The sequence below is a fragment of the Lepidochelys kempii genome, chromosome 12, assembly GCF_965140285.1.
Source record: "Lepidochelys kempii isolate rLepKem1 chromosome 12, rLepKem1.hap1, whole genome shotgun sequence".
NCBI classification, from domain to species: domain Eukaryota; kingdom Metazoa; phylum Chordata; order Testudines; family Cheloniidae; genus Lepidochelys; species Lepidochelys kempii.
In genome coordinates, this window is record NC_136391.1 from 12,092,522 (window position 1) to 12,119,391 (window position 26,870).

The 26,870-nt window shown below is 43.4% G+C and overlaps 1 protein-coding gene across 1 annotated transcript in view; it reads right to left on the minus strand.

Annotated features, from left to right (window-relative positions):
* The window catches only part of SLC6A2 (solute carrier family 6 member 2), a 108,017-nt gene extending 88,081 nt beyond the window's left edge, over nucleotides 1-19,936 (minus strand). The window contains exon 1 of the mRNA XM_073307584.2: nucleotides 19,241-19,936. Coding sequence (XP_073163685.1) covers nucleotides 19,241-19,547 — 307 coding nt within the window. The 5' untranslated portion in view covers nucleotides 19,548-19,936. The remainder of the gene's footprint in view (nucleotides 1-19,240) is intronic.
* Between the last annotated feature and the right edge of the window lie 6,934 nt (nucleotides 19,937-26,870).

The window sequence follows — 26,870 nt, forward strand, 5'->3', positions numbered from 1 at the left end:
TATGGCTGTGTATTTTTAAACACTGATCACTGCGTAGTAACAGAAAGGGTTACCACATCTCCGCCAGACAAACTCAGTTATCTCCTCTGCTTTCTGTTGTAAGTGTAATGAGCTAAAGAGACCCATTAGAAGCTATTTTGAACATATTAAAGAGAGTTAAATATATCCAGCCACTCAGAGCAGCATGATTCATTCATAAGTAATAGCTAAGTCATTGAGTAAGGTCCTATTTACATAAATTAATGAAAAGATCACCTTTTACAATGGTGTATAATTTAAAGATAATCACAGGAACAGCCAAAAGGGCAGCAAAGGCCCATTTGGTTCAGCAAGAATTTTAAAGAGCAATCAAAGCAGAAAGCATGAGTTTGAGAAAACATAGGCATTCCAGGAAGAGGATCAAGAGCCAGTGGAGATGACAGTGTGGTAATGGGAGCAGTGCTGGTAGCTGAAGCTTCAGAGGGATCTTCAAGTATAACTGCATGTATGTTATACACCAGTGATCTCAGTTGGGGAGGGAGGGGTGTCATAAAAGCACAAATAACATCAGTGTCAGAAGACAGGCAGCAATATCTTGGTTACCTCCTCTGTCTTTCCATTGGAGGAAAATGGAGAGCTGTCCAGAAATGGGAAATTCTCTCAGGTAGAGGAGGGCTCAATGTAGTAATTAGATCACCATGGAGATGGTTTGTGGAAAGATGGAAGAGCCTTAAAATGAGGAACTAGCTCCAGATAAAATATATAGATGAGTCTAGGAGGGAAAGAGGGGAGAGGCTTCACTGGTATCTAACTTATATTTATGGAAGATCTTGGAGGACAGCTTAGACTTCATAATGCTAGGAAGTGAAAGTAACTCATAAAACTATTCTCTTTAAATGACTGAGCATAGTTGTTGACTAACAGCATTGTACAAATTCTGTTTTCCATAGCATGCCAACATGAAAAATAGTGCCTGGTACAGCCACCTTCCTCACAACATACAGCAATTCCCATACTTGAACAGACCAATTGTCTAGCTTGTCTGGTATTCTATTCTGTGCAGATTCTTATACTATACTCATTACCATATAGTATATTAGCACCTTCCAGTAGTGCATTGTGTCATACGATGACACATCTGTCACATCCTGCTAGTGCCCTACCCACCTTCCTCTTGAACATCAGGTGTAGGCCACTACCAGCTCCATGGCACTTGCCCCAATGGAGCATTGCTCTGTTTCAGTATGGTGATTTCTCTAATTTGTAAGGCACACACTAGAAGAAAACCTCAGTTGTAGCACTTCTGTATAGAAAGAGTCCTGTTCGACTCTCTGCCCCTGCTACTTGTTTAGGGGCATGGCCAGGTGTTTAAGGCCTTTCCCCTCCTCAGATCTATACTTGATTGTACAAGGCCAAAATATTGTTTGTCAGGGCTGCAGAGATCATATTATACCAGCTCATAGCTGCATCACTGTCACAATAACATAACCCCCTTAGTTATAGTCACCTAGATTGTGGGTTGATGTCAATTCTAACAATTACATTCAAGAATGAAATTAGCCCATAGTCTTTATTGACTTGAAAGTCGAGCTGCCACCATTTGTGCCCACATTTTTCCATTGGCACTGTGACTCTTTGCAAGTGACCTGGCCAGTTTAGCCAGGTCACAAATACCAAAAAGGTCAAGTGTAGCAAAGGCTGCCTGCGGAACATTTAGCTCTATCCCTTAGGGAAATCTCTCTTCCATCACTCATGTTCAATTAGCACTCGAGGTGGGGAGGCTGAAGGAAGTTCACAGCACTAAAAACTCAGCTCAGAGTGTGACTGCTAGGCTTCTGAAAACATCTAGTTACCAATGAACATGCTTAAGAGAGTTATTAGTACAGTTTTCCCCATTCTATCACCTTACTGCATTAGCATAGGTGCCCCTATAAAGGGAACATGATGCGTATCCTTGCAATCACCTGAGGTACAGCAAAGTATCTAAGAGAGAAGTTCATCTGTAAATGAATGAAGCCAATGAAGCCCCAGACACAAGCTGCAGGATCATCTTGGAAAGTCAGCAGGCAAACACTTGTCAACCTGTACATTAGGAAATCTGCGTCAAGGACAACAAATTCAAGGCTTCCCCCCGCCCTGAGTGGATAAGAAACATTTGTGGGTGATTAGAACAGAAAAGAGCTGTTTTTTCAGTCCATGGACCCATGTAACTGGGTGTAAAAAATTAGAAATCAAAATCTTATATATTAGTATACTAGGTTTCCATTGAAAGATGATGGACTGAGCAGTCATTTTCTGTGGTGTTCCGTAGGAAGCTATGTACATGACAGGAGATGCAGAGGAGTCCCTGCTTGCTGCAAGGGGGAGCTAAGGAAACGGCCATTTTGTTTCCATTCATATGCAGAATATTAGTCACAGTTCTCTCATTTGCTCTCAGAGGGACTGTATTTGTTCGTCTCAATCCAGAGTAATCAAGACAATGTTTTCACCATTCAGATTCATAGGCTCGAAGGGACCATTAGATCATGTAGTATATATATTCCTATATATCATAGACCATAGAATTTCACCCAGTTACACATGTACTGAGGCCAATAACTTGTGTTTGGCTAAAGAATATCTTACAGAAAGGCATCTAGAAGACATCAAGCAATGGCAAATCCACAAAGTCCCTTGATAGTTTGTTCCAATGGTTACTCACCCTCACTGTCAGAAGTGTGTGCCTTATTTCTATTTTGAATTTGTCTGGCTATAACTTCCAGCATTTGGTTCTTGTTTTTCTGCCTTTTTCTGCTAAATGTAAGAGCCTTTTAGTACCTGCTATTCTCTCCTTATGAATGTACTTTTACACTAATCTAGTCACCTCTCAATATTCTTTTTCATAAGCTATAGAAGATTGAGCAAACTAAGCTACTGTACTGTAGACTGTCAGCTTTCCTCTTCTCTACTGAAATGCTCTATTTACTCAGTGGGCTTTGTGTACTAATTTCAGAGGGCATAATGAGGAAGGATGTGGCTGTGACTCGTGGGCCATTTTAGGAGCTGCACAGTTGCCATGGGGAAGACTCTGCAAGCATCTGAAAATTTGGTAGGAGGTGCCCGAAGTGCAGTAGTCAATGCTGCTTGACTGCCCTAAGTAGTGTTTTAGCTTTTTAAGAAGTGTGACTTTTGGTCAGAATATTACACAAATATTTCCGGAAAACCAAAGCATCATGCTATACACACACCAGAGAGAGCACGATGGTTTTAGTGTTTAGAACAATGTTGTACAGAGAATACATTTGCCATTAGGTCAAGGATGAGCGTTTTTGAAAAAACTATCTGCTCTTGTTGAGGTAGCTAGGAGGTTAACCCTTGACGTCAATGGGAGTCAAGTTAGACCAGCATTGGATACTTTTGAAAATCTTTTGGTTCCCTATGAAAAATCAACGTGACAGGTAAATTACAAGTAGTACAAATGGAATGAGCTTCTGCCCTCTATTGCCTCTCTCTTGTGGGGAAAGATTAAACTGATGCTTCAAATGTCATTTGTTTGGCCAGAATGGAGTGTCAACGTTGCATTTCTGGGATGGCTTCTGCTGGAACATGCAAACTTAAACATGGTTCCTGGATGCATAGGGCAAGATACTGCAAACCCGAGGGTGCTGTGAGAGTGGGGAAGAGCCACAATGCAGCTGGATGCCTGCGGGGTGAATTCTGCCAGAGTTAGTGAGAGCTGGTGTTGAGGGGGCTCCTGTGTAGTTCAGCTTGCATCTAGCCAGCTCTGGGAGCTGCTTTGGGGGTTTCCACCCCTGCTCAGCCCTTTAGAACACGGTTAGCATCCATGAGGGCACTAGGATGGAGCAGGGATTGACAGCCTATGTACCACAGACCATTAAATTTCAGTTACCTCTGTATTGAGCCCCCTTAACTTGTGTTTGGCTAAAGCTTCCCATTCAGTAAGGCATTCAGTAAGGCATCTTGATTTGAAGACATCAAGAGATGGAGAATCTGCTTCTTCCCTTGATAGTTTATTCCATGGTTAATCACCCTTGCTGTTAAAAACGTGTCTTATTTCTAATTTGAATTTGTCTGGCTTCAGCTTCCAGCCACTGGTTCTTATGCCTTTCTCTGCAAGATCAAGAGCCCTTCAGTACCTGGTATTTTCTCCCCATGATACACTGTAATCAAGTCACCTCTGCCTCCTTTTGATAAGCTAAACAAATTGAGCTATTTAAGTCTGTCACTATAAGACTTTTCCCTTTTTTTTTTAAGCCCATAAATCATTTTTCTGGTTATTTTGCTGCACACTCTTCAGTTTTAAAACATCCTTTAAAAAATGTGATCAGAACTGAACACAAAACTGTACACAGAGGAAAAATCACCTCCCTGCTTCTTCTCACTACTCCTCTGTTTATACAACAAAGGATATTAGCCCTTTTTGCCACAGCATCACACTGGGAGCGCATGTTGTTGCTTGTCACTACAATCCCTAAATCTTTTTCAGAGTCACTGTGTTCCAAATGGTCTGCATTCCTTGTTCCTAGGTGTGAAACTCTGGATTTCAAAAGGCATTTTGTTGGAATGGGCCTAGCTTCCCAAGTGATCCAGATTGCTCTGTACTCCTGCTCTCTCTGAATCATTATTTACTTCTCCGCCAATCGGTGTGTCAGCCGCAAAATATATCAGCAGTGAGTTTTGATATATTTCCACATGATTGATAAAAATCTTGGGCCCTGTTTGCACATGAGCTTGATGCTCCTGTGCCAGGCACTCAGATTCTGTCTGTATTCTGAGAGACTGTATTTTTAATACTGTGCCATTCTGCAAGCTTAAAGGAGTAATGTAGTTTCTTTTTCTCAGGGCAACTTCACATGGAGGCAGCCACATTTAAAGACTACTTCTCCCCCCCGCCAGGTTTTCTTTAGTTATTTGACAAAACAAAAAACTACCCCAAATGCAAGCACTCTCTGGGGAGCATGCAGTACCCATTTTTAGGCAGCATGAGATTCATAACTGTACCAAAGTGAAGCAAAGTGCTCAACACATCTTAAATCAGCTCTAGACAAGTGTCAGGCAGCTTTCAAGATGATTAATGTACAAACCAATGGGAGGTAAATGATTCTTCTCTAGCAGAGTTTTAGAGCAAGTATAAACATCATGAGGTACACTTAAAACTTGTCCTACTGTTCAGTGATTAATCCTATCTTAAGTTCAATTTTTGGACTGAATGACCAAACCAAAACACCCCCTGTCCTTCCAGGTTTTACTCGAGGTCTATTTGTAATATCTTAGTACAGAAAATATTATCTTGCACTCCTTGCACTGCAGAATCCTGCAAATTTCTGCTATCAGCCAATATATAACAGAATATATTCTGTCTCAGTAGTGAATGATAGTTATAATTTCCTACCTGTAAGAATCCCAGTAAATCAAAGTGCTGTTTTGCTCTGTCATTTTAAGTAGAGTCTTCAGTACCAATGGTTTTGCGGATGCCAGTATGGGCAACTGATGAAACACACTCTTGAACAAATATTGTGCATATTTTTTTGCCATTAAAAACATCTGCCGTTTAATTATAATTTTTTGTTATAGAGCTAAGAACCCATAAAAGGTACAGTTATGTACCTCGTACAACTGGATTTAAGTAAAAAGTATGCTCGCTAACTGTAATCAATACCTTACTAAAGTGAGGCTAACTAGGACAGGGTACAATATTTTAATTAATTTGTTTGTAAACTCTCTCTGGCTGCAGTGATTTACATAAGGGATTATTCTGGCACCCAATTTACCACTGCAGTAACAGCTGCTGTTGCCCAAACTGCCTTGGAAAATACAAAAACGTTCTCTCATTTATTTTAAAAGATTTCAGGCACTATCAGCTCAGATCACTATATATGATTTTAAAATTACTGAATCAGAGTAGCTTCCAGCTGTGGATTCTTTATCCGACTACCCTTCAAGTAGAGCTGTTTGGGAAACTAGAAAATTCCACAAGAATATGGCTAATTTTTATTGAAAGCACTCACAATTGGAAAGCTTCAAGGAGCCCCATTTATTATGTATGATAGGGTAGCACTGGCAACATGCTAGATGCAAAGCATGTATAAAATGATGCCCCTGCCTTGAAGAGCTATCCCAAAGATTCTTAAATTACACCTTATGGCAAGGTTCTCAGCAAAAAGTCTTGTGTAAATCGTACCACCCCAATAGTTGCCACAGGAAGACTAGATCACTGAAACCCTATTGCCCAGTTCTCTTGCCACTGTCCCATCCCCACATCCAAAGGGATTAATGGTAGTAATTTGGTTCTGGCCTAAACCACAGCAAGCTACAATAATCCCTGCATTGGCTGAACCATTCTGGCTGTTGCAATAGAATAGCTAGGTACTAAACTTCATCTTTTCTCTGCCCACTTGTTTTCTGAGGGGAGAAAGCAGGCACACCGGCTTTTATCTAGGCTCGAAGCAAAGGTGTTTTTTTTTCCAGTTTTATTTAATAGATTTTCTTTTTAGTCCATGAGCAACAAACAAAGAAGCCTAGTTCCCCCTCCGTCCAAATTTGCCAGTACTCACTCTGTCATTGCCACTGTGTCCACGGCCTCTTAGCTAGAAATTCCATCTAAGAATGTGAAAATGACCTCAGGGTCCATAATAACTCACTGCTAAGATGAAATGAAGATCCAATAACATTTGAAAGCAAGGTATTTCCAAACTAAGGTTTTACATAGAAAACAGAAGGCAAGTTTTATGCTATGACTGCACAGTACTCTACAGTAAATCCATGTTGCCTGGGTAGTTTTTGGACTGTGTTGTGCAGCAGAAAAAGGAAACCTCTCATTGATCGTTATTACTGCTAGTCTCTTTATACCTCATTATTGTAGGGCAAAAAACACACACACACACACACAAAAAACCCAACACATTTAAGTGAACTCTAAGATGTCCAGATCTGTTAATTTAGGGTTAGAGATTCTTTGTCACCAGCCCTTTTGTAAGGGGCAATGCATAATTGTGACTCCACGACTAAATCAGGAGGGACCAAATTGCAAATCAGAGTCTGATCCCGGACTTCCCCTACTTGCTTCAGGGGAGAAGTAATCTGCACCAGCCACATACCCAGTGTTACCAACATTCAAAAAGGTATGAATCGGGTCCTGGAAAAATCAAGAGTTTTGCTTAACACCGCAAGATTTTTTTAAAAAAAAATTGGGTTATTTTTATTTGACTTCTGAGCCTTTCGGGTGCACTTGGTTCACATTTTCAGACTTTCCTCTACAATCACGAGTTTGTAGTTTGGAATGAAAGCTGAGAGTCTCCCCCAGTCACTTGTCTCGGTGAGCTGGGACTCTAGGTAAAAACCCTAATGCAACATAATTCTCATGATAAAATGGTGGTCATTTAAAGCCCTGAATACTTTGCACAAGTTACTTCACCCTGCACTGGCTCCGCTGTGCTGGCTGGCATGTGGAGACCAGGGGGAGAGTCAAAACTCCATCCACTCCCCACCCATCTGCCTGGGTCGGTGAATAGTAGCCCCATGGAGGCTGCTCTCCCTGGGGTGCTGTGATCTGCGATAAGGAAGCCCTGTGCAGTGCAGGAAAGGAGTGCCTTATGCTCCTGCAGGGGTGCATAGACCATAATGTGACCTTTATGGAGTCCGTTTAAATCTAGTTCCTTTAACGAGAACCACAATTTATACAAATCTAACATTATTTACAGGGCGTAGTATTGAGTGAAGACTTGCTCTTACAAAGTGAAAATCTTCTACATCAGCTTAGTACTGAGACTTTTTTCTATTGTCTTCCTCAGTTTCTCCTCTGGAAGTCTGCCTACTCAAAAGTCCTTCAGATATCCAAGTCAGCTACCTGGGGTGAAATCCTGGCCCCGATGAAAAGCTTGCAGTGAATTCCTTGGGGATAAGGTTTCTCCTTTGTGTTTTACAAATAAGAACAAGAACATGGATCTATGGATTTTAAACTAATAATATGAAGCTATGTATGTACAAGTAACAAATTACAGAGAAGCTACAAACTATCAAATTATTCCCAAAAATAAAATCCTGAAGGGCCGCGTTCTCCTCAGCAACCTCCCCAGTGATCTCATGTACTGGACCCTTTCACTTCTCTTTAGATAAAAGACAAATGCATCCCTTAGCACATGAAATTCCTTGATTTTGTCATTAATCTTAAAATAAAATATGCCTATGAAGCAATTTCATCCATGGTATCATTACTAATCTCTTAACAGCAAGGCACAAAAGCTTTTCAGCCTCCTAAGGGATCAATCTCTTTGAACATCCATGGAGAGTTGCAGTCCCGTGTTCTGATGAAAGTCAGGTAACAAATGTAGTTCTGATTCAGCTAGTGACTCATGATCCTTGTGTTTCTATAACACTTGTGTGAAAATTTCTAATATTGTAATTACTCCAACTTATTTAACGGTTCTCTCTCATCAAAGCAAACATTTAACTTGTATCCCCAGCTGTTTGAAAGATTGTCATGCACAAGTAGGATCAGACTTTGAGACCTGGTGAGAGGGGGATGCAAGTTTTAATGTTGTAAAAAATACAGGCTATGGTTCTGTGTTCTAGGATTGCAGTAGTGAATGTAATATGGAAATGTGGATTATTCACTGTCCATATTTAAAACAGTTCTGTAAGTTTGCACAGGTAGGCCCTCGAAGATTTAAACCCTTCTGAGAAATAATCCCTGCCCTTTTCCTTCCTTCCAATAAAGGGACATGCCTCCACTTTTATGTTAGCCTTGTTTCAAATGGACCAATGGCAGGTTAATTTGAGCGACACACTGTTCATTTTTGCAAAGTGTTCCCATCACCATTACTGCAAAAGCCAGCTCATTGGTGCAATTAGGCAGCATTGAAAGGTGCCATTCCTAGAATATCCTAATATATTAAGTGAGTCAGAAGATCCAAGAAAAAGAGCCAGTTGTGAAAGACCATTTTCATTATTATACAGTTGTCTGAGCTCCTAATCATCTGGCTATTTAAATACAGTACATTGACTTTACATTAATTATCCGTTTGTAAGGTTTTATTGCTCCACCTTGTGGTCTGAAAAAAGTTTTGGTCTGTTACATTGCTCTATAGAATACGAGACTATCAGAGAAAAATGCCAGTCCTTCCTTTTCCCCTGCATTTAAAATGACATTTTCCCCTTCAGTAGTACCACACTGGACCCATTCTAAAAAATGTCCTAAGCAAACCTCTGATTATTGTTTTCTTTAGGTTTGATCAACTCAGGATAAAAGCTTATTTCATTGGTTCATTGACAACTTAAATAACATACATTTTTCCATGCCCTTGATGGGCCAGAAGGCCAGCTGTTGGGTTCAAACAATTCTGCAGGCTCACATGAAGAAGAATCCTATGCAGTTTTCTACCAGCTGTACTCCCAGCACATCAATGACACACAAAACTGTTAGTCAACCTAAGGATGCTGTCGTAAGATGTGGTTCTTTAATCACTCTGCTCCTAATTTCAATGTGTGGAAATCCAGGGCTATTCCTGCCACCTCCCCCCACCAACCCAAAAGTGCTGATAAAAAAAATTATAAGGGAGTGAGACCTCGATCCTTCTAGCACTGAAATCTATATTCCCATTGACTTCAGTGGGGCAGAATCAAACTGATAGGCAGCTCTTGTGCTCCAAGGTTTCTTTGTTATGCTGATGTGACAAGCTTGTTCTAAGGAAAGACTTTATAACAGAGTGGGCTGCAAGTCTTATATACATATATAATTCTAATAATAGTCTGATAGTGATGGATTCCTATTTTACACATGCTTAAAGGGTAGAATATGAACTCAAACAGTAGTAATAACTAAACAATAACAAACCAGTTAATACATGTCAAGAGAACAGCATCAGCAATTGTCCACATTTTTGCAAGCAAATGATTGTGTTCATGACTATTTAGACAAAGATTGGGAGCACTGGAAATTAGCATCCTCTTGCGAAAGGCATGTCGACAATGGAGGCAGCTTTCCTCACCGCTTCCCCAACTATCGGAGAGCTTTGATCATAAAGAACTGCTTAAGGAGTGGCAAAAGATAATTAACTGTCCATTTCTACCTGACTTCTGAATTTTATGTCACTTTGTTTCATGGAATTTCATCCACTTGAAACTTTGAAATGTCTTTTTGGATGAAAATAAGTAAGACAGAAGTATTTAATCAGTCCTCTGGCAGACAGGTTCAGCCTTAGAACTGTAGTCCCTAAATCTCAGAGTAATGTGCTGTCCCCTCTGTCATACTTCAGGAGAGACACTGCAAGGCATATTTAATTACAAAATAGGGGGGGAAAGATAAGTACAAAATCAAATAGTGAATAGTGCTGATAAGGTACATTAGTTGAGAAGTTCTCATCTATGACCTTCCCAACGTAAGATATAAATAAATAACAAAAGAACAACATATCCAAATGCAGGCAATGCTCCCTTCTGTGGTTCTGGTCCTAGTGCTTAAGGAATAAGGCTAAAGCTAGGCAGACAGATCCTATATCCAGGCACATAAGTGGCCTGAAGGTGCTGAGCAATTGAAGCTCAGTCATCATAGTCTGTCCAATGATTTAAGTGGGAGCAGTGAATGTTCAACACCTCTACTAGGGTGACTAGACAGCAAGTGTGAAACATTGAGACCGGTGGGTGGGTGGGGGGGCTGATAGGAGTCTATATAAGAAAAAGGCCCCAAAATCGGGACTGTCCCTATAAAATTGGGACATCTGGTCACCCTAACCTCTACAAATAAGATTTTGTGCCTAAAATAAGGATTCAGGTGCCTGATTTTTTTAAGCAGCCAAGATTGGGAAATGTTGGCCTGATGCCTTTAATATGGAACATCTATTCTAACTTAGGGAACAGTGCAGAAGCACTAGGCAGTGGAAGGATGAAGACATGCTTCTTAAAACTATTTGCGATGCTCTGAAACATTTGCCTGCATTAAAATTTGCAGCAAGTGGACCAGTGTATGACAGACTGATTCTAATCATAGTTTCTATCAGGGTTTATCTAAACACAAGTTAAAATAGTACAACCCTCTCAAGCCTCACTCCCCCACCCCTTTGTGTGTAAACAATTTATTAGAGCCCTGCAGATCCAGATATTCACTTTATATACGCAGATATCCGCATCCGTGGACCATTTTTTGCAGATCGTAGATGGATGCGGATCCAAATTTTATACCTAAAACCCTGCAAATCTGTGGATATCCATGGATCATTTTTGCAGATCAGATGAGGACACACATTTTGTATTCGTGCAGAGTTCCAACAATTATATAAGTACAATGGTGCTTTATATGGATATACTGTATGGAGAGCAGAATAGTCTATAATGCTATAACCATCTTTATATGGATATAGTTTCATCCACACTACACATTATATTGATATAACTATTTCTCTTAGGGGTGTGACTTATTTTTTACTGAAATAATTAAACTGGTCAAAAACTGTGTGTAGACCAGCATGAATTCCCTCCCTCAGCTGTCTCTTACAAATGTTTCAGCAGGTGCAGTGAAAAGGGTTTGTTGATTATTCTCTTTAAGGGTCTTTTCTGCTTTCCATTGCCTCTATAGTTCCCACTGAATTCAATAAGAGTTTAAACAGAGATCAGTGAGAGAATGGGTCTGGCATTTCAGCTTGGATAAGTATCCAAAAATTAGGATTCTTAACCAAACTACACTGAACTCCTGGGTCTGCTTCATTAGGCTGCTATACTTACAAGAGAAGGCTTTCTAATGTCACTTTTAGAACTTCCCTCTTCAGATAAACTAGAAATATGGTGAGAACAGGCTTTCTGGTGATACTTCAGCACTTCCGTTTCAGCAGAAGCACAAGAGGATGAAAATAAAAACATGAATCAAACCTTTCAAAAGGACACCCACCTTTAATTGTGATGTGGTACTGTTTTGCCCATCTTTGCCGTAGATGCTACTGAAATTGTATCAATGGATTTCTAATCCTTAATTGTGCACTATCTGTTCCTTCAGTCCCATTCAGCACTGTTAAAAAGGGACATCTGCATTCTGTCAGCACAACTGATTAATCTGCCAACAGTAACACTAACCTTGTTTATTATATGGCAAGCACTGCATTAAGGAAGGGTGTTAAGCACCTTCTGTAGTTCCTAGAAAACCATTTTCTTTTTCTGTGGGAGTGTGGATTGGGGCTTCTATCCAAACAGATCACAAAAAAGGATTTATTAGTGGCAAATCTGGTCTGCCTTACTCACTCTCACTGACCTCAGGATAATCCTGAATAGGATATATATAGCCCTAAGACATTTCACTACCATTAACCTGCTGTTGAACATCAAACTGCAGCCTGCTGGAAGCTGTTCAGAAAGATGCACATTTTCAATTCAGAGGTGATTTAGCTGGAAGTTTGTATTACCAGTGTTGCTAACTCTCATGAATTTGTCATGAGTCTCATGATTGTTTTTCCTTAAGGCCCCAGCTCCTGGAGTCAAGTGGATATGTGATAATTTCATTCTTAAAGGAAAAGTAAACTTCTAGCCTTCGTGACTGTGGAGAGAGCTTCAAAATGTGACACCCCATCCCCCCGTGCACCCTAAAGACTCAAAAAAGCAGAAGGCAAATCTATTACTTTTACATAATCTCATGATTTTAAAGCCAATCTCATGATTTTTTTGGGAGCCTGACTCAAGATTTTTGAACATTTGGGGTCAGTAAGACTGTATTACTAGTATCTTGTCATTTATGAGATTTCATAGTACCCTGAACTCAAAAGTCAGAAACTCAATTTAGAATAGGTAGGGATTTGATCTCTTGAGACAGGAAGAATTAGTTATTCCTTCTCATATATTGGTAACATTTATTAAGTATCTGATGTAAATCAAGTAAGCAGGGCCACACGGACCTGTAACCCCACGAGACCTGGGCCTGGGACACAGCAATTCTGGGGCACCATTCTGGTGAGGTAGCAATACTGATGGTCAAGTGGAGGAGAAGCAGCAGGGAGTTTGTGAGAAGCATGTGACCAGTATTCTATTAGGTGCACAGCTGGTTAGCTCGGCGGCTGAGGAATGAAGAAGTGGCCCTGAAAAGAAGGGGATGTTGTCATGTGGTGGGGACACTGCAATCCCTTAATCTGATCTTTTTCCAATCTGCCATTTCCACGATACATTGGGACCAAAGGCTTTTGCTTATGAACACATTGCAGAGAGGGCCAGGCATAACGTTTTGAATGATCCATGGGAGTTCACTGGCTTGACACAGCTTTGCTAATAAAACTTGGATACTCTGTATTAGGAAACCAAACTTAACCACTACATTTGAATCCAAACTTTTTATTGCTCAATGAGGCCCACTCCAGGGTAGAGCTTTCAGTGAAATTGACTGAAATTACTTGAGATGTTGATTATATAATTTCAAGGGAACACAAAAAGACAATACTCCATAGGTTACTGTCATGTGACACAGAAAGTAGGATAATCAGGTTTTTTATGGTATGCTGCATTTCTCTGCTAAAATGTATTGATTGTTGGTGAATTGTGCTTTGAACCAAACATAGACAGGTACAGTCCTGGAAATCTGTTAGTCTAAAACACTGAGGAGGAAAAGTGTCTCTGAGGAGATTAAAATATATCTATTATGATACCCAAGGAACTGTTAAAATATGTTCCTGTGGCTTTTTTGTGAATGTATAAAAAGCTTAATTTGAGTCTTATGGTATAATAAGGATCTGGTGACTAATCTGACAATTACATGCTTCCTAATAAAAAGTTTGAACATGGTCAGTCTTACCAAGTAGTTCGGATCACAAAGAAAAGTGCAGGATAGTGTAACAAGTCTTTTCTTTTATAAATCTGAATTCAAAATATTCTAGATGGTGGGTCACATTTCATTTTGTTTACAAACCGCAAGAAAACTTTAAAAATGAATGAATATTAAAATAATATGTTATTGCTCCGTTAATTTAATGCAAAGTATCACCTTACACCCACAAGGAGTACACCAATTAATCATACCAGGCATTACTCAGCATGTAGTTGCTCAACTTCATTTGGCATCAGTGTGGGATATTAGATACATTCTAAACTACCAATATAAATCCTATTCCAAGTTTCTGAGAATCTAATTCTAAAGCTACTAGCTGTGCTGGAAAACTCTTCAGGGCTCTATTTGGCAATCCTCACTCAGGGAAAACCGCTCATTGAATGCAAGCTCACGAGAAATGTAGAAGAAGAGGTCAGGCATCAGACTTGATGTAAGTACGGTGATATTGCCTGATCAAGGAAGGGGTGATCAGACCCATAGATACACAAATAAAGCCAGGAACTGCTTTAAAAAAACCTCTTGCCAGAGGTTTATATGAGAAGTTAGTTCTAATAAGGCTTAAGAATTTATGAGAGTATGAAAATCAGTGAAAACTGGCATACTTGATAGCAAGGCATTTCACAATTTACCTACTGGAAGCTGTAGTTTTCTTTTGTGTTGTGAAGACTACTGAAGTACAAATAATTCACAATAACAGCTGATAGCCCAAACTATTGTGGAAACATTCAAGGACCTCCCAGCTCTAGAGTATCATTTTGTCTGTCTGCCAGAAGCTGCAGTATCTGTATGTAGTTTTTGCTGTCACAGAGTAAATTAGTTTAGAAGATACAGTGGCCTTATTGATTTCACTGAGTGCAGGACTGAGAACTGGATCAGGACCAGTGTATTTGAACTAAAAGTTTCCTCTTAAATAAATCTTTGACCTGTTTCAAACTGAAACTCTGGCAGACATTGAATGCTGACTTTACCTGCAAGATAAGCAAAATAAAAATGAACACTCAAACTTTTTAAATCTCGCTAAAGTTTTTTTTGTTGTTGTTTTGCTTTGCTTTTTAATGAGTTGTTGAAGGATATTTTTGAGAGCTACAGTTGCTCAGGCAGGGTTACATTCTATCCTCTATGTGCAGAAATCCCATTGGAGTAATTCCACAAGATATGCCAAAAACAGATATTTCTAGCTGTTTGTTTAACAGTCTAATGCTACTGGGTCCTTCTTACTCTTTGTTGTTATTTTATTGGGAGCTGGTAAAAACAGAAAGATTTTTTAATTTATTTTTAACAGCGGTGATGCAGTTTATGAACTTGCACATTGTGACAAACTAGTAACCAATGGTACGACCCCGCACTCCTTGCATGTGTGCTACTCCCATTCAAGCGAATGGAAATTGCCTTTGTGTGGAACTTTAGGTTCCATCCCCAAAGGGCCATATCTCCAGTTCTTACACAGGAAAGCCCCTGAAGTTTGCCTGACAAAGGAACTCAAGGATTTGACTAATAAGAGCTGGGTATGTATATACGTACACATCCTTGTTAACGTTCAGCTTTGAATGAGGTGAGTCCAGTGTGTATTCCGACTTCCCTCCTGTAAAAAGTAAGTTGCTTCCTACAAGTGCTCTCACTTTGACATCATGAACAACTTAATCTTTACAAGCCTGGAAAGACTCTAGTGCGCTGTGTTTTCATTGACAATGTCTAACCTATTCAGAGTAGCACAGGAACCCAGACAGCACTCACACAGCATCCCCCCTTCCTATTGTAATAGGGGGATTTTCTTCCACATAACGCTTTCAGGAAGGATCTTTCGTGTGCTTGGATGTTCCTGTTTGCAGTGAGCCCCTAATATTGCCTTATGGATTATAGATTTTGGAATGGGAATATAATTCTGTTCACCAATCTATCACATGGTACTCTGAATTCAAAAATCACAGATAGCCGTAAGAAGGAAAACAGAGCGGTTAGTTCGGTCTTAGCATTTGAGAGAACTTGTTGCAGGCCACTCCCTCGCAGCAATCGACTATAGGAACATCAGCCTTAGTCACATTTGTCTACAAGCGCTAGAATGTCCTCTAACTCTTCGTTTGTTTACTTCATAAATCTCAGCACGCTGTAGTTTGAAAGTTTCCCTCTTTCTCTTGTGCAGTCAGATCCTTTAAGAAGACCCTTATAAACACCAAAAGGAGAACAGAAACCATTAATGGGGTTTTTTTAAATTCCTTTTTTAAGTTTCTGGACATTTATTCAATGGGTGTGTTCGCCAACACCAGGAATCCAAGTGGATACTGCACCTCTGGCTAACTGAGCAGCCAAACCAAAAGCTACTTTGATCGCTGTATCACTTCCTATTTTTGTTGCTTTTCAAATCACATTTTTTGTGTCTCTGCCTGTGACATCTCCTGAATGGATGTGTACGCCAGCAGTTATATGCTCCTTGCTCAAACTCTTCACTAAATTTGAGTCAGCAAAACTCACTAAATGCTGGTGGCATTCTCCTCCGCAGCAGTGAGAGAAAAGCAGTGTTGCCATCGTTTTGCTCCTACAATAGCAACTTTCACAGGCGCTGCTGTATTTGCAAATCGAGCCTTTGAGAACACCTGTGGTTCTCTGGGATGGCGAGAAGGGAGTGAAACCCAGAAGGCATTCCTCTTCTCTGCATTGAGTTGCACCTCTGCTACTGCAGGGAAAACACCTGTAGAACAAGAACCCTTCTATGTCCAAATGTGTAGCCAAACTTCACCCCGGCGAAGTATTGAGCTGGCTTGAAACTACCTAAAGCAGGTTCACCCACCCTTAGTCTCCTCTGCCCAGCTCACTGAGGCAGAGACTTCTACTTCCTAACCAAGCAAGCCCAATGCCTATATCAAACATGGTGGTGGTGGATGGAAAAGCATTCAGATACCAGAAAGATAACTGTGGTCGAGTGAGACTTGATAGAAGGTAGTAGCCAAGACCACTCTGTTGTTCTGTTTCCCACTCCTCAGGCCTGAGCTATACTAGGAAAAGGTGCCATGTCTGAACACAATTAGCTGACACACTGCTGACCCTGGGCTAAGATCCGGACAAGCCACGTTCAATATCTAGTTGTGATTATGCCCTGCAGTTTAACCAAGGCTCTGAGGCAGCCCTTCCCTGGTTATCTTCCATGCTGAGAACAGCTCTTAAAGAAAAGCCCTGGCTAAGTGACTGCCATCCTCTCAGAAGCTGACACTCCTGAGCATTAATGACAACCCATCCTTTTCTCCTCAACAAAAACAAACCTGCTCCAGGGCCAGAAGGAGCTGTCCTGCTTAGAATGTGTTAAGGGGAAAGGGAAGGCTGACTGTGAGGGAGGAAGGTAGAGGAGCAGAGACAGCAAAATAGTATTTACAGTCTCCAGACCAATGAGCAGCGCTGCTCTGAGTTTCTGAAGAATCTGTTAGCACTGGGGGACCTCTCAGCAATAACCCTAATTTCACTTTCCTGCTGGTGGGAAGAGTGAAAGCTTCCGAGTGGCTGATTGCAGGGTGCTCTTACGTTAGCTCTATCTGTCATCCATGCATATTTCCAGAGAGTTCAACAGTGAGGTTGACTTCTTAACATTATATAACCCAAAGACTAAATCAGAGGGTCATGTGAGAGTTTTTGGTCCAAGAGACAGAATCCACTAAAAAGCTAGGCACATACCAGCTGCCATCTCCCACTTTTTTCCAGAAAATCGTGCTAGCGGTGTCTAAATTGCCCTGGCTGAAGTTAGAATGAACACACAGGAAGATGCAGAATCCTGCCCCCCCCAACCCCACCCCGCCAAATGCCTGAACTAGTAGCAGGCTACTCAGGGAACGGGGAAGAATCTGAGTGGAAGTGACTCAGAATCATGGGGTAAATGCAGTGAGTTTGACCATTGTAGAATTTACTTCTTTCTGTTACTCTACAGCAAAATAGAGGGACTATGCCTCTCTCTCCCTGAAAATAAACTACAATCTGTTCACTGAATGTCAAGTAAACAAAAGCTCTCCGAATGGTGCATACAGGTAGAATGGCATGGATAGTGATAGTTGATACACCTGCAATAGACCTCAAGGGTCACCTGCCTGTTTCCTTACAAAGGGGCAGTGCCTGGCACAACAGTATCGTGGAGTGTCTGAGCTATCTTGGATTGAATCAAAGTATATTTGGGGGCAATTTTTTTCAGTTCCTGTACAGCTGGCACACATCTGTATGGGTAGCAGGAGTATGGTTTACCTGATCCCCCTCCAAATATTGGGTAGTATTAAAGCAGGCTAAGTTTTTAAGTACCAGCCTTTACTGGTATCAGCTTAAGTTTTAAGGAAGAGACAGTGAAGGTGCAATAACCCACCGTACAACTCAGTTTCAGCTATCTACACTGAGTGGGATTTTCCCGCACCATGTATTTTCTCATAGGAAAGAAAGACTTTTTATGCTACGAATGTGAAACCGTTAGTCTTTATCACCAAGCAACCACATCACCAAGACATAAATAGCTGTGTGTCACAGTACATGCTTTCCATCCAGCCATCCTTCTACCCAGAGCATTGAACGCTCAGGCAAACAGTCTTCCATCTGGTAGATGGGGTCTGTTCTAGGTGTGATTTGTAGGCACCCACAGATAGTGTTACTCCATTGCATAGTGTGTGTGGGGAGGGGAAGCGGGGGGGCATCACCACTAGCAGCACCTTAAATTTCACAGGGATGAAAGAGGCCTCATTGTGTTTAAGGTCTTGCTATAGATGTGCTAGACTGTTTGAATTGAATATAATTAAGGTGGGGTTTTTTGGTTTGTTTTTGCCAGTGATGTCAAAAAATAGAAAACCCCTTCTGCACAAGTCTTCTGCCCGCTGGAGACAAAACAAAAACAAAACAAAAACCGGCTCCAACTGCATACTGGATCGTGGAAATCAAATCCAAAACAAAAGCGGTGTCTCCCTCAGAAACTTTCTCACTGGCCAAGCTACCACTTTTCCAGATGCTCTTTTACTGTTCGTAGGTATCCCCCCCCCTCCCTTACACTCCACTCACATCTTTTGCAAAAACAAGCAGCCTGACGTAAAACCAGCTCTAAAGGACTAAAGTGGCAGCCGAAAGTCGTAGCATCAGTTCAAAACTTTTACTCTGAGGGAGGTGGGGGCTGTAATTCCGAACTGATCGATTTCAGCGGAATACACTGCAAGGGAGCGCTGAACCTTGTGGGCTGATGCTCTGCAGGCTACGAGGAAGGGAACAGACTTTCTAGGGGGATGAGGGTGTGCTCCCTGCCCTCGTGCCCTGTCGCTATTAACCAGTGACAGTGACTGCGGATCATTAAGGAGAGGCTAGAGAACCACAGCGCAGCTATGATTTCAGTCAGTCTGCAGTACAAAAGAAAAAGAAAAAAAAAGCAAAGCTTTGGAAACTCTGGGAAGTGAATACAGCACTGCGGTCTGCAAAAGCTCTAGCCCTGGGGATGGGAAAGACCCAGTAAAATTGTGCTCTTACCCCCTCCATTTTTGTAGCAGAGGTAGGGAAATCTCCAGACATTGGCCAGGTCCACAGCGAATCCAATGACCGAGAGAAGGAAATCGATCTTCTTGCCCCAGGTCTCCCGCTCCGGCTGCCCCTCGGCGCTGTACTGAAGGCTGGAGGCGGCCGGCAGGAGGCTGCTGCTGGTGTATTGCACCCCGTTCTGCTCCTTCACCAGCAGCAGCTCCACGTCCTTCTTGGGCGGCGGCGGCGGCTGGCCGGAGCCGTCCTGCACGGGGGCCACCGCCGACACTCTGCGCTCGGGCTGGATCGGTTTGTTCATCCTCGCCTTGAGCACCCCGAAGGAGAGCTGGGCGGGGGGGAGAAGGGGAGAACGGAAGTGCCCTTTCCACGGGAGGCGACTCTGGGCGCACCCGCCCGGCGGTGCTGGGGGAGCCGTAATAAGGCAGGCACATGGGCCGGGAGAGGGGGGGATCCCGAGCGGCTGCACGGGACGGAGCCTCGGCTCCGGGGTGCTGGGGGGAGCCCAAGTCACAAACTCGGGGCCCAGGAGCGGCACCTGCGGCCAGGCTGGCGGCGAGCCCCTGGGTGAGGCGCGGGACCAGCGCCCAGGCCACCCACCTCCGCCGAGGGGTCCCTGGCGTGGGGCGCTGCCGGCTCCTTGCCCCGCTCCCCACGTCCCGCTGGCTAAATAGGGAACAGCCCCAGCCACTCCCCTTGCACCTGAAAATGTCAAACCTCCCTACGCCCGCGCCGCCCCGCGCCCGGTCCTACCGCCCGGGCAGAGCCCGGCCCCGCACCAGGGGCAGGCAGGCAGCGCTGCGTCTCCGCCTCCGCCGGCGCAGCCCCGGCCGCCCCCCACCGCCGCCTCGGGCCGCTGCCCGGCTGGAGCCCGCCAACTTTCGGCTGCCGGAGCCCGCCGCAGAGGCAGGTTCCGCTGCTCTGGCGGCGCGGGGTTGAGCAGGGCAATTGGGGGCCGCGGGGGGAGCCGGCGCTGGAGGGGGGCGGTAGCGCCAGGGTGCCTGGGCGGCCGGGTCCCCCGCCCCGGAGCAGGGGTCGGCAGACTTGGTCCCCGTTTCGCCAGCAGAATGTGCGGGCCCGGCACTGGCTGGCTGGGGTCGGGGCACAGGTGCTGGGGCCAGGGATGCTGGCTTCAAGCGGTTCCCAGGGTACACCAGGGTTGCAGTTTGGTTCAGTGGCTCGCAGCACCCCCGGATCAGGGTATTTCCAGCCCTGCTGCTTTGGTGTAAGAAGAGTAGAATTAGGGGACAGAACTAGGGGCCTAGAATTGTCTGAATCCAGGGGGTAGGGGGGTCTCCAGAGCTGATCTGTTGTCATCAGGATCTGGGGGTGTGTATGATTCCTTCCCCCCAGAGCAGTGGCTAGACTTGGTCTCCCTTTAGGCAGTGGAATTTGGGGGTAGCGGCCAAACACTGGTAGGGTCCAACTTTTTTGCCTTTTCCCCAGTGATCCTACTAAGCAGCCACCGCCCCAGCCTAACTTCAGGTCAGGTCGCAGGCCCACTTGCTTTCATGCATGCTGCCCCCAGTACTATTCTAGCCTTTGTGAGGGGGGGGGCTGCGCCTGCATTTGGAATTGATTTATAATCCACCAGTGCCATCCGCCAGCATGACCTGACAAGGCATTTCAGGTGCCTCCTTGAGCTCAGAAGGTGAGAAAGGAACACAGTTAGGAGAGGGGTAATGTTCGGGAATGGAAATCCCTCATCCCAGGTCACACAACTGGCAGCCTTCCTGAGCCTTAGCTGTGCCTTGGCTCCGACCCCCGATCTAGGTAAAACAACTCTATGCTTGTGGAAACTCTCTAGAGTTAGAGCACACTGTGGACACATGGCACCCAGATATTCATATTTCCTGCCTTCAGCATGGCTGAATAAATCACACACACACAACTCCTTCCCCCCTCCTGACACAACCCCCCAGACATATGCTCATGCTTCCGATCTGCACGCTGCCCCATGTCGTACTTTACTGCACAGGCTTCCTCTGTAAAGACTCCATCATATGCGCTCGCTCGCGCACACACACAACTAGCCTTTATAGAGCCTACATATGCTAACACTGCCCTCTACGCACACACACTAGCTATACAGATAGGGCACACTGACTCCATGCCAGTACAGCCTAGCCCCACGCACCTCCCCATAGCCCGCACCCCGTGAACGCTCCATCCCGTGTGCACACACCAGACACAAATTCCTGGGAACCACCACCCTGCCCTTCATACACACACTTCACACCACAGCTAGAACCTATCAACACCTGCTGCCTTAGAAACAATCACCTCCTCTAGACACACACACATTCTCCAAAAACCGTCAGCACGTGCACAGCCCCCTCCCACTCAATTAGGAGCATCTGCACCTTGGGACAAACACAAATCCTGCACCTTGGGATAAACACAAATCTAGACATAAAGAAACTGCACTCCCAACCCCACCTTGCAGTGCCCTGAAGCAAACATGCGGGCAAACTCACCAGATGGCCCTGAGAAGGTCTCTGTCCTATGTCCTGGCAGTCAGGGGGCTGGGGGAAGTAATGAAGGAGGGATCGCTCTCCCTGAGGTCTACCACACTAGTCCTTCTTTTCTTTGGGACTGGAAATGTCTTCTGGAGCAGAAGCTGCAGGTGATCCACCAAGGAGCTTTTAAACCCCGGCTCCCCTCTCTCCACGTGATTGAATTACTGTCCCTCTGGCTAGTCCCTTCCGGACAAACAAGATAAAATCTTGCTAGGAGCAGATGGGAACACCTTTTTTCCCACAAAGGGGAATTGGAAGGGTGGGGGGTGATCTTGGTTCTAATGAGATTGTGGGGGGTGGGAGGGGAATCCAGGAAGCCCCCACTTATTTTCAATATATGTGATAATTGCTCTTACATGGAAAGTGTGGGCAATCTGGCTAATGTAATATCTGCTGCACCCTCAAGGTAAGAAAGTCTCAATTGGATTTTTAAAAACTTGCTTAATCTTGAATCTGTCTGGATCCTGTTATGCCTAATGGGGCCTGACAGCTGTTTGAGTTACAGGCAGGAAAAGGGAATACTAAGTGTGGTAAGAAACCTCAGTGGGGCAGAGCAAGATGGCAGGCAGTTAGTTGCATGTTACTCTGAGCTAGGGCATATCTTGGGATGGGTTTTGTTTGCATCAGATGGTTGAATGCCATTGGTTGCTTTCAAGTTGGCCTTAATTGTTCAAAGTTAGAGATGCCCTGAGATCTCTAATGTTTGGAGAAAACCCTCTTGTGTTGGCATAAGAGTAGTCTAGATTTAGCATTATGCTTCCAAATTTCCACTGAGGCAGCTGGGCTATCTGCTTGTGTGAAGCCCCACAATGTGGGTTGTCAGCAGGGTCTGAATCCATGGCCTATCAACATAGCACAGACATCTCCCACTGGAGTTAAAGAACTAACTACATTAGCTAGAGGCAGTACTAGGCTGTTATCCCTCATGTGGCCCAGCTGCTCAAAAAGAACATGACAAACACTGTGTAAATGCAACATACTTGCCACCTAACATTTTAGGTAACTAAACCTGATACCTCCCAAATGATCATGACTTTGCAAGTAGTCAACGGGTAATATCACAAGGCTAACTGCAACTAAAATTGTAATGGAGATGAAGCTTGTCTCCTGCACTCTAGAACCAAAACTTTTATAGATAAAAAGCAGTTAATGTGAAGGAACAAGAGAAATAAGAATACCTTATGTATACATTGCCGTTCATCCCCAAAGATATTAAATTCCTTTACAAGTTTGATCTTATACAGACGATAAATGGAGACACCTCTGGGATGGAAGGCGGCAGCTGTTTAAGTTGCACATAGCAACCCTAGCCACCAAATTTAGGACAGGAAGGAAGAAGAATATTGCAAAAGTTGAAACTTAATTACTAATACAGAATAGTGTTTAGTGTTCCAGAACAGAACGAATGGCTGAGGAAAGATCAGTACAGATAGCAAGCTGGGATGAGATTGAACAGGGGTGGGTGTGAGGAGGTTGAAGTCTTGAAGGGCAAAACCAGTGTTTTCCTTGAGGGTTCTGCTCAGGGAAGACAGTTTTAACTTAGGACCTAATGGAGGGTCCCCAAGAGATGCTGCATCAGTAGATGACCTGACCACTCTAAGCCCTTCCTAGCTAGCACTAATTGCCTGTGGGAGCTGTAGTTCAGCCCTTCCTCACCTCAAAAATGAAGCAGGGGCTTTGGGATGTTTTGCGTCATTCAATTCCCTGACCAAAGAGACATTTAGGTGCTGGGGTCCAATGTATTCCAGCGCTGAATCATTCATTGTCTGGCCATGCTGCAAGAAAGTCAGGGGCAATAGCTGTAGTTTCATTAGGCCAACTTTATGCACTTAAAATATCTGGTAATACTTGGCAATAAATTGTACCATGCAGGCCACCATTTTCCTAATCCTTTCCACAGAATCTCCAAACTGGTGCCAGTCATCCTGCTGGTGAGACCCCATCGCCCTCCCCTTTTAAGAGGTTTAAGGAGTTAAAAAAGCAGGCAGAGGATTGGCTCCCTGCTGCATGAGACATAGGAATTTTAGTCCCTTTCTTACTCAGATCCCTTATGGGATGCTTTCTTTTTACTTCCATTTCCAATCCATTTTATTCGATAACCATATCCCTTCCATACCAAGTTCCTGCACTGGACATCCACCACAATTTTTGCATCTTGTCTTGTGACATTATAATCTAAGCCATCTACTCCATCCTACCAGGTCCTGGAACTGCTGTGGGAAAGGCAAAAAAACAACAACCACCCCACCTCTGCCAGTGTGGTGGGGAGGGAACAATTCCTTCCTGCCCCCTCCCCCCAAGGAAGAAGGCAACTAGCATAATGCTCATAGTGGGTCAAGGCAGTCCAGCCCTTTTACCCAGTTCATGGGTGGCTGCTGTCTGGTCCCAATGAAAGGGGGCCTCTCCAGGGCTGCATGAGTTATAAATACCGCCCATTCTCTTCTGGTCACCAAGAAGGGCAGTGCAGTGATCTCCTGACTGGGCCCCAACTGCTCCCTCCTTCCCATCTGTTGTAGGGGACCCCATTATAGGAGCAAAATCCCTCTCTTTCTCACTAGCCAGACAAAAATCCATTGCTTGGGAGGTTGAGCACAATCTCAATGGTTTTCTGCTGTGGAGAGCTCATGCAACTGGGAAATAAGGGAGTCGAGTAATACAGACTAAGATGAAGCCTTGTCTTCTGCTAGATCTAGGCCTCATTGTATGGGTTGACCATCAGTCTGTCTTGGAGGGCTGTTGTAGTATTTCTCAGTAAGGAGATGATGAGCAAGAATAATTGTTTTATAGAACTGTGACGGTGGGGACTAGGGTTGGCCCTACATACATTGAATCACTAGCCAAAAAAAGACATCTTGCACTGACTCTCTAAAGAAAGGATACTATGACAACAGTTTAGAAACCATACAACACTACAAACCTTGAAGAGATTACTTTTACCTATGGTTTTGTAAATGAGCTACTAAGCAAACCCACTCCTGAACTGGCCAAGACACTGGGATTAACATTACTTGTAGCAAATACCACCTTTTAATGAACAGCAGGAATCAAGTTGTCCATTACATGCTTCACTAGAAAGCTGATGTCCCTAGTATTACAGTGTCCCTGTCACTGGGTTGCAGTGTCACTTCGGATTCAGTATGAAGACTAATGCCTACGTTATCATCAATTCCTACAGGAATTGAGTGTTCTCTGATTTTTCTCTTCTCGAAGGATAACTAAGCCTACCCTCATTTTGGTCTATTGAAATCTGGTTGAAAATATTTAGTCTTAGTTCTCATTTCGGGATGTCTACACAGCAATTAGACACCCAGGGCTGGCCCATGCCAGGTGACTTGGGCTCACGGGGTTCAGGCTGCGGGGCTGTTTCTTTGCTGTGTAGACTTCTGGGCTCGGGTTTGGGCTGGAGCGCAGGCTTTAGGACCCTGCGAGACAGGAGGTTCCCAAAGGTCAAGTTCCTGTACGAGCCCAAATGTCTACACAGCAATGGAACAACCCCACAGCCTGAGCCCCCAGAGCCTGAGTCAGCTGGCCACAGGTTTTTCTTTGTTGTGTAAACATACCCTTCATTGCATTGAGGTAGTTGGTAAGGCCAAGGGACAGAAGGTGCTCAGAATTGCTGTGGACATACCTAAGCCAGGAGTTATAGAGTAGCTGTATGCCCCTTCTTTTTCGTCCCTCTCCCCTTTTCTTATAGTGGCACTGCTCTCTTGTGATGTGCCTGTTGGAGGAATTCTCAAAGAGCGTTTTAACTTATTTCATGTAAGAATTGTGGGGAAACATTGGTCTCATGGAATTATGTGCGTCTCCAAATCAAGGTAGTCACAAGATACTTCATTAGTAGTAGTAGTTTACAGTAGTGTCTATAGGCCCCAACCAAGATTGTACGGTGTCAAGCAAAATGGGACCCTAAACACACAGAGAGCGCCCCACAGATCTTACAGTCTAATAAATATGAAGACACTTTGAAATTTGGATGAGCTTGAGGTTTAGAGGAAGCTTTTCATCATTAGACTGCCTTTAGAGGGCATTGGCTGGTAAATGTGACTCTAAAATATTAGGAATTTAGTGGCTGTTCCAACTCCAGTTGAAGAGACTTTAAGCAACAACATAAAGCAAGTCTCTCTTTGATACTTATGATAAGATGGCAGGTGGAGGAAGTGTAAAATGTGGTTCCTTTGATTTTTTGTGTAAAGAGTGAGAAAATAATGAGACCCTAAGTGTATTGTGTACAACACTGAATATTAAACATACTCGAGGTCAGCTTTACCCGTAGAGACACAACTCCCATTGACTTTAACGAGACTCATGCTTAACATCCAAAGGCACAAATGGACCACAAACGTACTCTCTTCTCAACTGGAAAACAGCAACTGACTCATTAATTTCACTAAATCCAAAGCAAACAATGAAAACATCTGAATTATTCACAGGGGGAGATTGCTATTTGTACTACTATTAATCTTTGGGGTCAAATTATGTCCTCTGATTCAAATACAAAGCTCCCTTTATGGCCAGTGGGAATTACATGCCCATATTTGAAGAGAGGGAATGAACAGAAACTCCACTTGTCTAAATCCTACTTGTCATCTTTGGCTTTGCAAAGGAAACCCAGGAATAAGTAATTTGTATTAAATAAACAAGCTACCTCCCCAGTGAAGAATGCACAAAATCTATGGTTCATGCTATTACCTAATATTTCTATTGTGGTAGCACTTAACAGCTATCCAGGTCAGGGACTTAAGTGTTAGGTGCTGTACATACACAGGCACCATACAAACAGTTGTAAAAATTAGGTTCATTTTGGACATCTACAGATGATGATCTTTCAGTTTCTGTATGGCACATTCAGATCCATTCAGTAGTGGGGAAAAAGGTGTCTTCAGTGGATATATATATATATATTTTTTTTAAATCTGTAGGCCAATATATGCTACAAGGGCCTGATTGACCTCATTGACCTTTGAATTAAGCTTTGTTTCCTAAAGAGGAAAGAGGAAGAAAAGCCACTTAATATTTGAAGATTTTCCCAAGATGTTAACCCACTGAGTAAGACGCCTTTTTAAACTAAGGTGAAAATGCAGGTAATCTTTGTATTTATTTTAACG